This window comes from Drosophila guanche, unplaced genomic scaffold, assembly GCF_900245975.1.
Source record: "Drosophila guanche unplaced genomic scaffold, DGUA_6, whole genome shotgun sequence".
Taxonomy (NCBI): Eukaryota; Metazoa; Arthropoda; class Insecta; order Diptera; family Drosophilidae; genus Drosophila; species Drosophila guanche.
Window position 1 is genome coordinate 4261089 of NW_022995751.1, and position 16191 is coordinate 4277279.

Genomic DNA, 16191 nt, shown 5'->3' on the forward strand with positions numbered 1-16191 from the left:
CAGTGTTGAAAAGTGAATTTTTTCTCGTTGTCATGGAAGCGCGGCTTGTAAACAAATCAAGAAAAACATTTTCACGGACTATACTATGCAAGCTGCAGTAAAATAGGAATCTTTTCGGCTGTGCAAAAATGCGTGGCGTCCTCAAATGGTTGGAACGCATAGAGTTCCCCAGCACCAAGGATGGGGAGACCAGGTAGAGTCTTTCCAACCCAGCAACCTGTTGATTTAACTGTAAAAACCCGTTTTTGCAGCGTTCACAGCGTTTGCTACGCCCCGGATGGCAGCCAATTGGTGGTCGCCGCTGGCGATCGTATACTCATCTATGATCCCACCGATGGTTCCCTGCTGAACACGCTGAAGGCACACAAGGACACGGTGAACTGTGTGGCATATTCACGCGATGGCAAACGCTTTGCCAGCGGTGCCTCGGATAAAATGGTCATTGTATGGTCGCCGCAACTGGAAGGGATACTCAAGTACTCGTAAGTGGTGGACACTTATTATGATTTCCAGGTCTCAACTCTTGTTTTGCATACAGTCACGGCGATTCCATTCAATGCATGAGCTTCAATCCGGTTTCGCACCACTTGGCCTCCTGTTCGATGTCGGATTTTGCTTTCTGGTCGGCGGATCAAAAGGCCGTGCAAAAGTACAAAATATCTGCACGTGTGAATGGCTGCTCCTGGACAAACGATGGCCAGTATCTCATCATGGGCCTGGCCAATGGAACTATCTCTATACGCAACAAGTTGGGCGAGGAGAAGGGACGCATCGATCGGCCGGGCGGGCCCAATAGCAATGTTTTCAGTGTCCAATGCTGCCCAGCAATGGGGCCAGGAAGTGTGGACACCATTGCCGTGGTGGATTGGAGCCAGACCCTGTCATTCCACACGCTCAGCGGTCAAATGATTGGCAAGGAGCGAACCCTGGGCTTCGATCCGCTTTGCCTGCAATACTTTCCCAATGGAGAGTTCTGCTTGGTTGGCGGCTGCACGGGCGGCCTGCACTTTTTCACGCGCGAGGGCATACGCTTGGGCACCCTGGGCGACAGCTTCGACACGTGGATATGGTCCGTGGCACTGCATCCGAATGGGCAGTCGTACACTATTGGCTGCCAGGATGGCACGCTGGCCTGCTTCAACATTGCCTCGAGCACGGTGCACGCTCTGTACAGGGAACGCTACGCCTTTAGGGAGAACATGTGCGATGTGATCATTCAGCATCTGATCTCTGGCCAAAAGGTGCGCATCAAGTGCCGCGATCTGGTGCAGAAAATCGCCATCTATCGCAATCGTCTGGCTGTGCAGCTGCCAGAGCGTGTGGTTCTGTACGAGCTGAGCTCGAGGGAGGATCAACCGATGCACTACAAGGTCAGGGAGAAGATTCAACAGAAGTTTGACTGTAGCCTGCTGGTGGTCTGCGGTCGCCACATTGTTCTGTGCCAGGAGAAGCGCCTGCAGTGCCTGGATTTCAGTGGCATCCTACAGCGAGAGTGGATTATGGACTCGTTCATACGCTACATCAAGGTGACGGGCGGCCCAGTGGGCCGTGAAGGCCTGATGGTGGGCCTGAAGAATGGCCAAGTATTTCGCATCTTTCTGAACAATTCCCTGCCGCTGCTGATCACGACGGCAGTGTCAGCGGTGCGCTGCTTAGACATCAATGCCAAACGCAGCAAAATCGCTGTCGTGGATGATGTGGGACGACTGGTGGTGCGGGATATTGTCAATGACACGATACTCTATCAGGATACGGGCGTGAACAGCGTCACCTGGAACACACATCTCGACACGATGCTCTGCTACACCCACACCACGGGCGGCCTGAGTGTGCGAGTTGGAAATTTGCCTCCACGTGCGCCGCAGAATATGCACGGCGTGGTGGTGGGACTGTGTGGGGCCACGGCCTTTTGTCTGCGTGGGAATATAATGCACAACACTCCGCTGGCCTTGGGCTCCACCATGTGGCAGTTCATTGAGGCGGGCCTGTTTGAGGAAGCCTATCAGGTGGCCTGCTTGGGCGTAACCACCAGCGATTGGGAGGGTCTGGCCCAATCCGCGCTGGAAGCGCTGCACATTAATATAGCCCGCGATGCATACGTCAAGGTGAGAAATCTGCCGTGGCTCAAGCTGATCAGCGAACTGCGGGACCAGCAGCAACGTTCGGCTGTGCCCAAGGAGGTGCTCTTGGGCGAGAACTCTGCCTTTGCAGGTAAATTCAAGGAGGCCGCTCGCTTGTTTCTCAAATGTGGACAATCATCGCGTGCCCTCGAGATGTACACCGATCTGCGCATGTTCGATCTGGCCCAGGAGTACCTCCGAGATGGCACGGAGCAGGAGAAAAACGAATTGGTGCGCAAGCGAGCGGAATGGGCGTACTCCGTGAAGGAGCCGCGTGCTGCGGCCGAGCTGTTGCTTTCTGCTGGCGAGAATCAAAAGGCCATCGACATCGTAGCCGAGCAGGGCTGGGCAGATGTGTGAGTAGCTCCCGGTGGATCCCCCTGACTACTTACTGATTTTATTTTGTCTGCTTTTAGTCTCTACGATATCGGACGTCGCCTTAGCCTGAGTGAACGCGTTGCCTTGGAATCGGTGGCGCAGAATTTAAAGACTCTAAAAGCCCTGCCACTGGCTGCTGAAATATTCAAGAAGCTCGGCGATGAGGCACAAGTGGTGCAGCTGCACGTGGAGGTGCGTGACTGGCCGGAGGCGTTTCGACTGGCGGAATCGTTGCCACAGCTGCTGCCCACGGTGCACTATCAGCACGGGCAATGGCTGGCCGAAACGGATCAGTTTATAGAGGCACATCAGGGTGAGTCTCAGTCCACAATGGAAGCCAGAGCAGTTCTTACTTTTCTTTTATTTGTTTTAGCTTATTTGAAGGCGGGACGCACCAAGGAAGCCAATCGCCTGCTGAAGCAGCTGAGCATCACGGCAATTGTGGAGGAGCGCTATCTGGATGCGAGTTACTTTTATTGGCTGCTGGCCAAGCAATCATTGGATATTTACCATGCCAAGGAGTGGGTTATTATAATTATTCTTTGCTGCCACACACAACAGATCCTAAATCTTCTCTTACTTTGCAGTGACCAGAATCCCATAGATCACAATTTGGCGGAGTATAAAAATCATTTGCGCATTGCCAAGGTGTACTATGCGTATGCCGTGATCTATAGCTACATGAAGGAACCTTTCACCACACACTCGCCCGTGAGTCTCTTCAATGTCAGCCGCTTTATACTCAACGAAGTGGAGCACAAGGGCGTGCCCAAGGGTGTGAGCATGTTGTAAGGCATTAAAACCAATTGATTGATGTGTCTCTTTTGCTCATCTGTTGTATCATCCTTTCCAGCTCTGTGCTGTTTACTTTGGCCAAGCAGGCAAAGTTCCTGCAGGCCAATAAATTGTGTTTGCTGATCAACAAGCGACTGCAGTCACTCAAACCACCAGCTGGAGTGCAAGAGCAGATTGATGTGAGTAGCAAAACAGACAGAAATCGAGGCTTTAACTTTAATTTGATTTGCAGTTAAATTTCTTAAACAGCAAAGCATGCAAGAGCGGCTTCAATGATCCCGAGGAGCTGCTGCCTTTGTGCTACAAGTGCTCCAACTACAGTCAACATTTGAACAACAATTGCTGCCCCACCTGCAGGCAGGATTACATATTCTCATTTGTTTCATTTGGTATGTGAATTTAGGCTTCCATCAGGCAACCATTGAATTTTGTTTCCCTTTAGAAATTCTACCCTTAGTACAATTCTATCCCGAAGTGGATATATCGGATGCCGAGGCTGAGCGTCTGCTGCTGGCTCCAGCCAAGCATGTGGAGGATTCGGATCCCTTCAACGAGGATGTGGCCAGTGCTTTGCCCTTGAGTTTGGATCGGAATGGCCTGCGTGCCATAGATCCCAATCATGTGCTGATACTCAAGAGGCAGGGCAAGAACATACGAAATGTTTACTATCGCAATATATTGCCCGATCTGCAGGTCACCTACTGTCCGCAGTGTTTGCTGGTAAGTATTATCCACAGAGCAAATAGAGGCACACATATAATAACTTCCTTTGCAGCTCTTCTATGCCGAGGACTTTGAGCTGCAGGTGCTGCAGAAGGGCTACTGTCCGTTCTGTCACACATCCTCGGATAAGCTGCTGGAAGACTTTTGAGCAACTACTAAAGTTCGTTCGTTCTTTTATAGATTTAACTTATAATTTCCGTCCAATATTGTACAAATAGGAACACACATACGAAAGTACAAGCTAAACATGTTGACTTTACGCCCACGTCTCCTCCTGATATCTTCGCTGCTTGATCATCAGATCCACATAGTCGCCCTGGCCGCCTAGGATCTCAATGAACGCCTCGCGCACTGACTTGGGCATGTTATTGGAATTACCCGCCACATAGATATGTGCATTCTGCTCCAGGATTAGTTGCGCCAAGCGTTCGCCACATTTCTGTATTTGATGCTGCACGTAGACCTTTCGATCCTCGTCCCGAGAGAAGGCATAATGCACCTCCACCAGCTTGCCCTTAGTCCAGGCTTCAAAGTCTTCTTGGAAATGAAAATCTGCCGCTCTGCTGCGGCAGCCAAAGAACACAACAAGTGGACCAATGCATGCGCCCTTCGACTGTGCATGCAATCGATGCTGAATGATGCTGCGAAAGGGTGCAATGCCAGTGCCAGGTCCAACCATAATCAGTGGCACTGCCAGATCCTTGGGCCACACCATTGTGCCTCGCTTGACAATGCCATAGATTTCCACGCCTGGTGTCAAGTTTTTCAGCCAGTTGGAGCACAAACCCTGGCGCGGCGTCTGCAAAATGGTTTTGTACTGCACCACAGCCACAAGCAAGTCCAGCGTGGAGGCGGACACATCCGAAGCGATGGAGAAACTGCGCGGTTGAATAAGTGGCATCATCTCAAAAAGCTGCGAGACCGTCAGCTTGGAGCTCGCATGCCGGAAATCCTGCAAGACCTCAAGCACATTGCGCCGTGGACGATTCACATAGGCCACCAAATCGTCAATGGCTTCGGCGGAGCAGAATTCGGCAAGTTTCTCGCTCTCCAGCTCATCGCTGCAATTGTGGCCCAACACCTCGAAGAAACGTTGCCTCGGCTTGGCGTTCAGGTCCCACACATATTTGGCTGCATGCGCGAGGGTTATGGGCGTGGCAAAGGCCTTGGGCAGCGGCATGTCCGGGTAGGCAGCCAGCACCTCCACGGCAGTTTCCTCATCAAAGTTCAGTTTGTGTTCCCTCAGCAGCTCAAAAAATGCATTCACCGCCTCATCGCTGTTCTGCGGCTGCACGTCGAGCACATCGCCAGGCTCCCAGCTGAGATTTTCAGTCAAGGATTCGAGCCTGAGGAAGCGCACATCCTGAAAATGACTCTCCGCTGTTGTCCTCACGTTGTCTACCAGCTTGAAGGTGTGACACTTTTGTTTCTGTGTCCAGGCAAGGCGTTCCAGCCTCACAGTCAAGGGCACAGAGCCAGGTAGCTCCTTGATCAGCCACTTGCTCACAGTCTTGTTGGCTCCGCCGTTCTGTGTGCTTTCGTCTATGCCAAGGGATGACTTTAGTGACGTCCACAGATCCCTTGTCCAGCTGGGGAACACACCCAAATGGCCATAGTCGTGCTGATCGTCACACAAGCCCAGTGGACACACAGAGGTGGCTCCTAGGTTAAGCAGCCGCTTGCTTAGCTTCTTGGCGGCGTAATTAAACTTTGGATAGCTGGAGTCCCCGAGACCCAGGCACGCGAACTGCAGTCCCTGCAATGATTGGGCTGGCAAGCTACGTTTCAGCAGGAATCGCCAGGCCTGCTTCATGTTATCCGGCTCTACACCATCGCCCGTGGTGGCCACCACGAACACCACCAGCCGCTCCTCGATGAGCTGCTGCATGTCGTAGTCCTCGAAGGAAAGAACCGGCCCGTGGAAGCCCAGTGGACGCGACTCACGCCATATTTGCTCGGCCACGTCCTGAGCAGTGCCGGTTTGGCTGCCATAGAGAACTAATAGCCTCATTTCACTTAAAAATTATAATATTTATAACAATAACAATAACAATTTTTAGAACAGTGTTCGAAACTACACGTTTGCACTAACACCAAAAATCGAGGAATATGTTGGTAGTATTCGGTGAATTTACGGTATATTTTTTCGAGGGTTCATGCGGTATATTTGATAAATAATCGTATCGATAAATCTGCATAAACACCGATAGACACCAATCACGAAAAACAACAAATACAAAAGTAAGTTTTGTTAATAGCAAAAACAAAACGGAGAAATGTGCAGTTGAGCAATATATCGCCCATGGAATCTCTTGTAAAAGGAATGCAAACTCCAGAGATGGCCCCAGGAGACGGCCAGGAGCCAGGGGGCAGTGCCACCGGCTTGGTATTCTGCACGGTGTGTGCTGCTCCCTTCAAGAATGCGACAGACTGCCTGGCCCACGAGTTGCACAAGCACAAGAACACAAACAAGCCGCAGAAGAAATTTCGCAAGAAAATTAACGCGCTGACCAAGCAGTTTACCAGCGAAGAAACGCAAAGCGAACGCAGCAAGTTGCAGGAGGCTCTGGACAAGACACTGGACGGACAGTACCTGGAGACAATATTAAATCGCTATGCGGCTGACTTGAGACGACTCGATTGCTGTTATGCCACTGTGCGCAACTGCTTTGAGAGGGAAAAGGCACTAAAAGTGGAAGTGTTTCCCTTTGGCTCGCTGGTCACCGGACTGGCCTTGGAGGGTGAGTTCCCATTTGCCTTGTGTGTCTTCAGCTTAACCAAAGATATCTCTCCTCTCTCTGCTTCCTTCGTTTAGATAGCGACATTGACTTGTATCTAAAGTCCACAGATGACAACGTCACCTGCCCCCAGCGGCTCTTCAAGAAGGTGCTGAGAGTTTTGCACCGTTCGGTAAGCTTTACCGAAATCATAAACGTTCGACATGCCCGTGTGCCCATTATTCGCTGCAAGCATCAAGTGACGGGCCTCAACATAGACATCAATATGAGCAATCCCAACAGCACATTCAACTCTCGCTTCATACGAGAGCTAATGCTGCGCGAACCCAAACTGCGGCAGCTTGCGCTGTTCCTCAAAATCTGGGGAAAGAAGGTGAAAGTCGTTCGAATGGGTGGCATGAGCAGCTACTGTCTGTTCAGCGTACTTCTCGTGAATCTTCAAATGCGCCACTTGCTGCCATCCATCAGGGAACTGCAGGCGCATGTCGAACCCATCACTGTCAAAGGAGTCAACTACGCGTACAGCATGGAGCGAGTGGCGCCACTACCTGCGCAGATGTCCACGCTTGACTTAATCGGAGACTTCTTTGCGTTCTGTACCAGCACAGACTTCGAGAAGAAACTTTTGTCACCGTTTCTGGGCTGTGCCGTGGACAAGGTGGAAACTTTGGCCACTCCTGGCGGCTTTCCGGAGTACGAGGAGCAATTAATTGCCCTTCAGGAAGAGCTTGGCGAAGCGCCTGATAAATTTCACTTGGATCGTACGGTATGCGTGCAAGATCCCTTCGAGCTGGCAAGGAATGTGGCAAGGAACATATCACAAACAGATTTTCTGTACATCAAACAATGCCTGCATATGGCCGCACAGGCTTTTAAGAATCGAGAGCTACGAGCAGCGCCAAAAAAACTCTATGATTACCTGCTCTTCGGACTGGGAGACAAAATGGCATTGGAGAAGATGTATCGGCCAACGCCAGCCAAGAAGTACAAGGGAAATTCAGCTCCAACAGAACAGCAAATGGAAAACGAAGCAAATACGACTAAACAGCAGCCACTAGAAGTGGCGCAAGCAGGAGACGTCAAGGATGCACCGAATGATGAGAAAATCAGCTTGGATGTCCCTGCGTGCCTGCCGGAAACAAAGCGCACGCACTTGATCCAGCCCAGCAAGAATGATCTCAAGAGCTTGCGCCCCGTGCTGCTCAGCCAAAACATTGAAGAAAACCAAACGATTTATTACTACTGGCTGCTCTGCTATGTAGATACCATAAAGCATGTCCTAACGGAGATCTTTGCGCTTGACCTGGAGCTGGTGGACTCACAGGATCCGTGCTACCACAAATGGCTGATGCGTAGCACAGTGGACACTTGGACGGGACGCGTCAGTAAGCTGAGCCAGCCGGGCCAGTACTTTGACATGCACAAGCAGCAGACTGTCGAGATGCTAAAGACGCGCAGCGGCAAGCCACAGCAAGCGGTTAGCTTCGAGGGCTACTTCTCCCTACGCTCCACCGAAGACTACAAGAACTTGGAACTGGCGGTGGAAGCGTGCCCTGAGCACATCCATGAAATGCAGCGACAAGGCTCGATTACAAAGCTCTTCAAGGCACTGAAGGATCTGCTGTCGAAGTACACTTTCCAGGAAAAACTGCGTAAGTGGGATATTTGCAGCGTGGGCACAGTGGATTCGTAGTGCAAACACAATGAGTGTATATATTTTGATATATGTATTTGAGACTCGCTTTTAATTTATGAAATTGGACTATTAACAAAGAGTAACAAGATTAAAGACACTACCAGACCGTGGACACTCGCTATTAGCCACTAACGAGACATAAACATCCAACGGGTGTTTCTAACTTCTTATTAAATTAAGTTTAGTTTGGCAAGAGATTCACTTAAGAGCATACTACAGGAGAATCAATCTACTATATGGATAGAGTTATATATACATGAAGTTTATCTATTATTTATGTACAATGGAAACCCACCAATGGGGCTAGCACAACTACGACTAGCTTAAGCAATCTATTTACATGTTTATTATCAGGTAATATACCAGATTCGAATCTGTTTAACGGCACTTGGGGCTAGCTTGAATAACTTTTAACTCTTCTCCTATCTGAACTATCCTTTTTTGTGCTTCCAGCAATAGCAATACTTCTTGGCAGCCGAATCCTGTATGCAGTCCGACTCGTTAATGTACATATTGAGGCGACTGACGGAACCCGTCACCGTCATGCTGTTGTCCGTCTGATTGTGCCGCACCGTGGCCTCGAACAGGCCATTGCTGGGCGATGCAACCAACGTCAGGCGTACCGTTCGCATGTTCTCCGGATCGAGGGCATTGCGGTGTGCCTGATAGGCGGACTTGACAACGGACAGCGTGAGCGGCGCACAGAGCTTGGCCAGCGTTCCGTTGCGGAAGCTGTGCACAAACTGATTGATGTGGCTGACAACGCGCATCGCTAGCAGTCGCGTCTCCTTGGAACTGGTGGAGATTTTGTCATACGACCAGCAGGTGCACCAGTGATCTTCGATGCCCACATCCGCACAGGAACGTTGCTCAGGCACGGGCAACAGCAGGCTCTGGCACTGCGGGCAGGAGGGCGCTGTTCCCAGGGACTCCAGGCCATTCGTTCGCCCGGACATGGCGAGTATGTGCTTCAGCGTCATGTGCAGATCGTAGGGCGTGGTCAGACGATTGCGATTCAGGCGCAGCGCTTCAACGAGCTGTGGCTGTGTCTGCCGCAGACCTGCTGGCAGCCATATAAACATCGCAGGCAGTCGCTCCTCCAGATGCCCCGACCAGGTGCTCCGCGTGGGTCCGAAACGCAGCCCGTGATCGCTAAAGAACACCACCACGCTGTTGTCCATCGTGCCCTGGCGCACCAGACGCTCCAGATACCGCACCATGTACGCGTCCATGCTGCTCGTCTGCGAGATGTCGCTGTGGCTGTGCGTGTTCGTCCAGAAGAAGCCAAAGTAGGTGTCGTTCAGGAAGCGACGCGTAAACTCCAGCGCATAGTCGTACACATGCTCCGCGGCTGTCTCATAGCCCAGGCAGTGCGGCAGTCCCATGACTATGGTGCGCTGCAGCTTGTCCTCGGCAGCGGTTAGATATGGCCGCAGATAGTAGTCCACTGGCGGCTTGACGAAACCCTCTTTGAGGTAGTTGAACGTGTTGATCTTGATGGCATCCTCACCGTAGGCTGTCACATAGCCATGCTGCTCGTAGAGATTCCAAATGAAGCTGCACTTCTCCAGGCCACCCACCTCGTACGGAGAGCACTCCTTGTTCGCACTCTTCAAATCGTAGCCGGTGGCCAGGGCCATGATGTTGGGAAACGTATTGTCATCCACCTAACAGGAAGGAGAGTGAGAGATTAGAGGATGTTCTTTAGGTACTTGGAGGTGGTTTATGTTACCTTATTGTAGCCCGCCAGCTCGAACCATCCATTGTCGTACAAATACTGCGCTGTCTTGGGCATGGCACGTATGAGATTCGCACGCGAGATGCTGTCGATGCCGAGCATGAGCACGCTGGGAGGCCGCTGCTGCTCCTTTTTCTTCAGTCGCTGCTGCACGGACTTCTTCACGGGTATCGTGGCATGGCCATTGATGTAGATCTCTCCAGCATCCGAAGTGCACTTCACAATGATGCCCTCCACCGTGTTGGGCAGCACTGCCTTGTGTATGAAGCGCTGGCACTTCGAATATGACACCTCCGTCTCGTTCACACGATGCACCTCCATGAAGCAGCAATAGATCGACGAGCCCACATTGTAGCGCGTGAATGCTGTGCCATTGATGCTGAGCACATAGCTCTGGGATTGCTCATTGAACTGCACGTTGGTGAGAGGCGGCAGCTTCTTGCAGGGCACGTACTTGACGCGCTTAAAGTGGCGCATCACCTCGGCCTTGTACGGATCGACCTCTTTGATCTGGCAGGAATTGCTGTACACGAGGAAGCCTTTCGGCACAAAAGGAACATTTTCAATCAGCTCTACACGGGATACACACACAGCGGGCACACGACAGGAAACACAACATAAAGGATAAACAAACAGAAACGGAAACCAAAAAAAAAACATAAAAAAAGCAACAGAAACGACATGCGACTGGCGACACTCACCATCCATGCCAGGCACATCGGAGACATGATGGACCGTGTAGTAGTTGTCGTTGTGCAGCGCATCTATGTCCAGCACATTCACCCACTCCGGCCGACCGATCAGGAAGTAGCAGAAGATTAGCGCTACAATAAGTCCGAGTAGCGATTTCCTGCGCAGCAGGCAGCTCCAAGGCAGCGATCGACCCCTTGAACCTTTGGCCATATGCAAGACCAGCCGCTCCGTCTCTGCGGTGTCGCAGAGTAAACGTTTGTCAGCCATAACATGCAGTCGCCCTCTCCGGCCGATAGTTCTCAAGTGTGACTGCAAACAGTACATTTGTGTATATCCAGTGACAGCAAAGGGAGGACTTACCCAATGGCAATGATTAATATTTCAAAGCTGACTCTGCTCGAACTCTATCCTATCCAGCTGTTGTGGCATCCGACACTGCAATTAAGCGGAAATTGCTGACCAATGAGTTCCTTGACACGCCAAACGAACCACAAACAAGATTCGTATTCTAAACTTTGCATTCGTTCTCCGATTCATTCATGATATTTCCGTTTTGTAAACAAATTCTTGGTTTGTGGATTGTTGCACTTTGTTCACTGGATAACTCTGGCATGTGCCAATTCATTTATTTGTTTATTATTTTATTTAAACAATTGAAGACTGCCCTTGTGCCCATATGGTTTGCTATGTTTACGGAGCGACTTCCTCTTGGCACTTTCCCTGCCCAGAACGCTTGTTCCGTCAAGAGGGAATATAAATAAAAACGTTGGGTGTTAACCTTGGCTGTGGCCCACTGAGGGGAAAATGAAATTAATCGAATTGCAGTGTCCGCGCTTAGCTGCATCGAAAGCGAAACATCAGCAGCAGTAGCGGTACCGCACTCGACGGCGAATCGTTCGCAAGTGTGAATGGGGAAACGATGTTTGGCTTTGCTTGCTGAGTGCTGCCGTGGGTCTGCTGTGCTTTGCTGCTGCTGTCTTCTCTGTGTTGTGTTTGGTGTGCTGTGTTCGGCATCCATCGATCACGAAGCGCTGCTGCGTCGCTCATTAGTTTTTCATTTTTGCATTATCGTGTTATATCATTGTTTAGATTTAACTTGTCTATTGCATGAGATGAGCCTTACAGCTGTCCAAATATAATTATACACATTTTTTTATACACTGTGGACCGACCACAGGCAAAGCTGTTTTTGTGGTACACCCCCTCCGATCGAATGAAAAATCTTGCTTAGGCATGGCCTTCGGTTGCTTTTGTGGACTATAGTTCTGCGGGTAGCGATAATGATGTATGATTTTTATGTACGAGTCTCTGCGCGCTTAAAATTTCATTTAATTTGAAGCACAAACCGGAAACACATGAGATAAAATGCTTGAATATTAGCTAGAGCAAATGTCTATGCCTATGATTATTGTTTATCTAAAGAACTTTCACTGTAGCTGAATTGATTCATCTCAAAGTCTCACTTTTATGCACGACACTCGACCGAGGCTTTGCTCCATTTCGCACCTTTAACTAATTTAATTGACACTTTGATGTCTGTGAAAACGAATACTGCAGTGGCTTCAATAAATTAGAATAACTTGAAAAATGTCCCATCATAAAAACTAAAATGATTCTCACGTCAACTCGTAATAGCTTTTAACGACTGCATGCTTGTGCATATCCATAGAAAATTTATAGAAATTTAAATTTGAATGCAGTTGAGTCAGCTTTTGAAGGACATAAAAAATATATATAAATAAAATATAATGGATATTCCGAGTGTAGAATGGTTGAAGGGCGAATGACGTGCATTGGGTGCACACGTATATGCACTTCTGTGCAAGTGTTGTATCGAATCGAGGACACTTTGGGACACACACAGAGAGAGAAAAAGCAAGCCCTGGGGGAAGACTGTGTCAAGTTCCATTGAGGCGTTGCAGTGTCAGCGTTAAAATTGCAATCATTTGGCTAGCACACAACAGATACACATACAGATAAGGGATACACACACACTTGGAGAACTTTTGCGTTTTTTGTCATCACTTTGACGCTGTGTAGCGGGGGAAGCAACTCAAGATTCATCTTATATTCTGGCACTTCTTGCACTCACTTGGACTCATCGCTGTATTGATTGCTGTAGCTGCAAATATTTACACCACGAGTTGTGTGTGAAATCTAATGCGGATTCGTTGTGGCTCGTTGTGTTGTCCTGTTGTTCCTGCTGCGGTGCCTGGCGCACGGATAATACTGCAGTTCGCCGCATATGCCTGAAAGTATGCAATGTTTATTTGCCAATTGCCTCACAGTTTGACACTCACTGAGACTGCGCAGACACTACGAGTACTCGAGAGATATTCGCTCGCAAATAAATGCTTTTTGGCACGTGCTGCAAACGAGACTTTTGCTTCGCTATTTTACACTTCACTCCCCTTTCTATTATTTGCTTTTTCATTCAACCACCTCTCAGTCACTCTCTCTTTGGCTTGCTCTCTTTATGTCACTCTCTTTGGCTGTACGCACTACACACACTTGTTGGCTGCCTTAATGTGCAAAAACGGGCTGTGTGGGTGTGAAATGAAAGGCATTTATTCGCTCAGTATTTTGCCCAAAATTATCACACGCTGTCGTTGTGTTTACACAAAAAGCGACAAGGTCGCGCCAATGTGTTAAGATGTAACAGCAAAACGGAAGAAAAGCAATGCAAAGCGTGAGAAAACAAACAGCTCGGCGCAAACAGCATACACAAAACGAAGAAATTTACATGCTTTAGCGTGCCGAAACGTTTGATACCCTTGACGGCTTATTGCTGCTAAATGCCTTCATAGGTATGCGAACTGCGTGTATTAGTCTTTGGTTTTAGTTTATGTTTTTAGTACAGCTATAAAGTTGCATCTTAAAATGTTAATAGATGCTACGCAAATTCTCACTTAAATTTGTTACCTTACCGACGGTGGTCCAAACAACTGTTGAAGTTGTTATGCTCTATGAAACTTGAAAAAATAACACGGTAAGCGCAAAGCACACAAACAAAACAATGAGGCTGGCAAAGAAAGAGTGAGTGAGAGAGAGCGAGATAGAGACACAGAAGGAACTTGCATAAGGCATCAAAGACGCAGCAGCACCGTAAAGCGAATAATTATTCCGCATTACATTAATAAATTGTTTAATATTTATTTGCCTTTAGTATTGGGTTTGCGATTAGTTCGAAGATAAGAAACAACAATAAACACCGCCAGCGATGGACATAATTCGATGTAATAATTTTAATGAGTATTTAAATATTGTACATCTTCTATCGATCATCAATTGTATTGGGAGGGACTGCTAACTTAACTCACATGATTGTGGATTAAGGAACCGTTTAAGCGGGGCACCAGCAACGGAAATTCAACCCGCTGCAGTTACCTGCTGCAGCGACTGTTTTGTTTATAATTTTAAATTATTTAACTATTTGTTTGGCTCAATTCGGTTTATACAAATTGTCCCCCCAAACAAATTCGATTATTTGGGTATTAGTTCCACTATTTCCATGGCAACCAACCTTGTTAGTTCTATAGCTCTCAGCTTTGGTAGTTTCATGGCAACAAGCTTGAGGGCTGGTAAATTTTGTTGTAGATTTCATTTAGACTTGACGTCACGCTTAGTTACCAGTGCAGTCAATGCTTTATTTATATTTATATTTGATTTATTTGTTCTTGTATTTATTTATATATACCAGTATATCCCAGTAATTTAACCAGTATTAGGTACATTCCACTTAACCTTTAAACATAAACAGATTGCAAGCCCATAAATTGATTACAATTTTCAAATTTATTCAAAACAAATGAATTTTCGTATTAAGAAAAAAGCAAACTCAGCGCCACTTTACATGCAATCTCTGGGCATAAATTCAACTGCTGAAAGGCACCCAAAAGAAAACCAATAAACAAGTACATAAATCTGAATCGAAGCTGAATACTCAATGATCGTGTGACTAGGCACATATCAACTTATTGTAAAAGGCTTTGCTTGGCAGGCGATGCACTGCACATCCTGTTGTGGTGAAAATATTTATGAATGGAGATTGGCGGACAGCGGAGTCGTAAATTGTAATCAATAAAGTGAGTTTATCAGGAGCAGATTCTACTTTGTACTATCTTAATCTCTCTTTGTAGAGCACTCGCTTTACCAGACAAAAATCTCAATTGAAGAACCTCCGCTCTCGGTTCCGATCGGAAGTCATGATTAGTAATCGCAAAAGCACTCGAGCGATCCGACACGCATTTATCACTATTGGTTTAGCCTCTTTTCGTATCTATAAAGATCTTGGAATTAGTCATAGTTCCCCTTAGAAGTTCTTCTTTAGCAACCAAAACCCAGCCATCACCTCATCCCACACGCTCCTAAAGTTTCATAGCTTTCACAACCAAATAACTTGCTGTTCAACTTCAATTTATTTCAAAACTTTATCAAAGTTTAGTAAGAAATTCCAGTGTGGTCACGGATCCAGTCCAGGTGGTAGGTGACGCGCTGGAAGCCAGCGGGATGACCAGCCTGGCAGCCGGCACCGGACACCCAGTTGGTGACACCGACCAGCTTGTTGCCGTCGTGGGAGACCAATGGGCCGCCAGAGTCGCCGCCGCATGTGCCCTTGCCATCAACGACACGGACGCAGATGATGTTGTCGCCGACGGTGCCGGTGCCGTAGTAGCTGGCGCACTCGGAGTTGTGGATGATCTGGAGATCGGCGCACTGCAGCCAGTCGGGCAGTGGGCTGCCGTCATAGGTGCCGCCCCAGCCGCAGGCGACGGCCCACCACTCGTTGTAGTCGTTGTAGCGATCGTTGTAGCTGGGCAGCTCCACCTTGTTGACCATGTGCCAGAAGTCCACATGGGGAATGCGGATCAGGGCGATGTCAGCGTTCGAGTGCGAGATGAAGTTGTTCCTGCCAACCCAGTGGGTGTACTGGGCATTGGTGCGCCACGTGGCACCGAAGTAAACGGTCACGGAGTCGGCGTTTCCGATGCAGTGCTCGGCGGTGAGGACCCAGTCGTGGGCAATGATGGAGCCACCGCACCACCAGCCGCCGCTGAAGCCCAGGCCAACGGTGTAGGGTGCCTTGCCCTCAGGGGCCGCATAGCCATTGGTGATGCGTCCCTCGATCTTGGCCACCTTGGGCAGATCCTTGGGATGAACCACGCTCTCGTAGGCCGAGGCAGAGGCCACAGCCAAAGCCAGAATTGTAATGAATACCTTCATGTTGCAGATACAACTTGTTCTTAGCACTCTTCCGCGTTGCCTTTTATACGCGGGAGGCTCGTAAATACGATCGAGATTAAGAACTTG

The 16191-nt window shown here is 48.8% G+C and overlaps 5 protein-coding genes across 10 annotated transcripts; 2 read left to right on the plus strand and 3 right to left on the minus strand.

Moving 5' to 3' along the window:
* The first annotated feature begins 9 nt into the window (after positions 1–9).
* On the plus strand, positions 10–4275 carry LOC117586919 (intraflagellar transport protein 122 homolog). 2 transcript variants are annotated; one of them, XM_034277271.1, is made up of 11 exons: positions 10–193; positions 252–482; positions 539–2476; positions 2537–2811; positions 2872–3019; positions 3086–3286; positions 3352–3472; positions 3526–3682; positions 3736–4013; positions 4069–4176; positions 4235–4251. In XM_034277271.1, the coding sequence occupies exons 1-10, from the start codon at positions 129–131 to the stop codon at positions 4162–4164; spliced, it is 3510 nt and encodes a 1169-aa protein (XP_034133162.1). In that variant the 5' UTR covers positions 10–128; the 3' UTR covers positions 4165–4176; positions 4235–4251. The 2 variants fall into 2 exon arrangements, with proteins under 2 accessions (XP_034133162.1, XP_034133161.1); XM_034277270.1 differs by having other exon boundaries at positions 4069–4275.
* Positions 4189–6056, minus strand: LOC117586926 (NADPH-dependent diflavin oxidoreductase 1). Its single transcript, XM_034277285.1, has one exon. It carries the CDS (start codon positions 6025–6027, stop codon positions 4273–4275), a length of 1755 nt encoding a protein of 584 aa, XP_034133176.1. The 5' UTR covers positions 6028–6056; the 3' UTR covers positions 4189–4272.
* A 159-nt stretch (positions 6057–6215) lies between these two features.
* Positions 6216–8857, plus strand: LOC117586924. The gene is made up of 2 exons (XM_034277284.1): positions 6216–6757; positions 6832–8857. The coding sequence occupies exons 1-2, from the start codon at positions 6319–6321 to the stop codon at positions 8445–8447; spliced, it is 2055 nt and encodes a 684-aa protein (XP_034133175.1). The 5' UTR covers positions 6216–6318; the 3' UTR covers positions 8448–8857.
* LOC117586923 lies at positions 8463–13311 on the minus strand. Of its 5 annotated transcripts, XM_034277281.1 has the most exons (6): positions 13182–13311; positions 12974–13130; positions 11242–11316; positions 10890–11190; positions 10183–10760; positions 8463–10117 (listed from the first exon to the last, which is right to left on the minus strand). In XM_034277281.1, the coding sequence occupies exons 4-6, from the start codon at positions 11146–11148 to the stop codon at positions 8882–8884; spliced, it is 2073 nt and encodes a 690-aa protein (XP_034133172.1). In that variant the 5' UTR covers positions 11149–11190; positions 11242–11316; positions 12974–13130; positions 13182–13311; the 3' UTR covers positions 8463–8881. The 5 variants fall into 5 exon arrangements, with proteins under 5 accessions (XP_034133172.1, XP_034133171.1, XP_034133173.1 ...); XM_034277280.1 differs by lacking the exons at positions 12974–13130; positions 13182–13311 and adding an exon at positions 11576–11788 and having other exon boundaries at positions 11242–11487; XM_034277282.1 differs by lacking the exons at positions 12974–13130; positions 13182–13311 and adding an exon at positions 11660–11787.
* Positions 13312–15280: 1969 nt separating this feature from the next.
* Positions 15281–16131, minus strand: LOC117587067 (serine protease 1). The gene has a single exon (XM_034277510.1). The coding sequence runs from the start codon at positions 16102–16104 to the stop codon at positions 15322–15324; it is 783 nt and encodes a 260-aa protein (XP_034133401.1). The 5' UTR covers positions 16105–16131; the 3' UTR covers positions 15281–15321.
* Positions 16132–16191: the final 60 nt, after the last annotated feature.

Bases quoted from the DNA above. Each gene is read 5' to 3' on its own strand.
- LOC117586919 (XM_034277270.1), top strand. From the start codon at position 129: ATGCGTGGCGTCCTCAAATGGTTGGAACGCATAGAGTTCCCCAGCACC. The intron at 3,020-3,085 runs GTGGGTTATTAT...CTTACTTTGCAG, and splicing joins GATATTTACCATGCCAAGGA to TGACCAGAATCCCATAGATC. The intron at 3,683-3,735 runs GTATGTGAATTT...GTTTCCCTTTAG, and splicing joins ATTCTCATTTGTTTCATTTG to AAATTCTACCCTTAGTACAA.
- LOC117587067 (XM_034277510.1), bottom strand. From the start codon at position 16,104: ATGAAGGTATTCATTACAATTCTGGCTTTGGCTGTGGCCTCTGCCTCG.
- LOC117586926 (XM_034277285.1), bottom strand. From the start codon at position 6,027: ATGAGGCTATTAGTTCTCTATGGCAGCCAAACCGGCACTGCTCAGGAC.
- LOC117586923 (XM_034277281.1), bottom strand. From the start codon at position 11,148: ATGGCTGACAAACGTTTACTCTGCGACACCGCAGAGACGGAGCGGCTG. The intron at 10,761-10,889 runs GTGAGTGTCGCC...TATCCCGTGTAG, and splicing joins CGATGTGCCTGGCATGGATG to AGCTGATTGAAAATGTTCCT. The intron at 10,118-10,182 runs GTAACATAAACC...CCTTCCTGTTAG, and splicing joins AGCTGGCGGGCTACAATAAG to GTGGATGACAATACGTTTCC.
- LOC117586924 (XM_034277284.1), top strand. From the start codon at position 6,319: ATGGAATCTCTTGTAAAAGGAATGCAAACTCCAGAGATGGCCCCAGGA. The intron at 6,758-6,831 runs GTGAGTTCCCAT...TCCTTCGTTTAG, and splicing joins CACCGGACTGGCCTTGGAGG to ATAGCGACATTGACTTGTAT.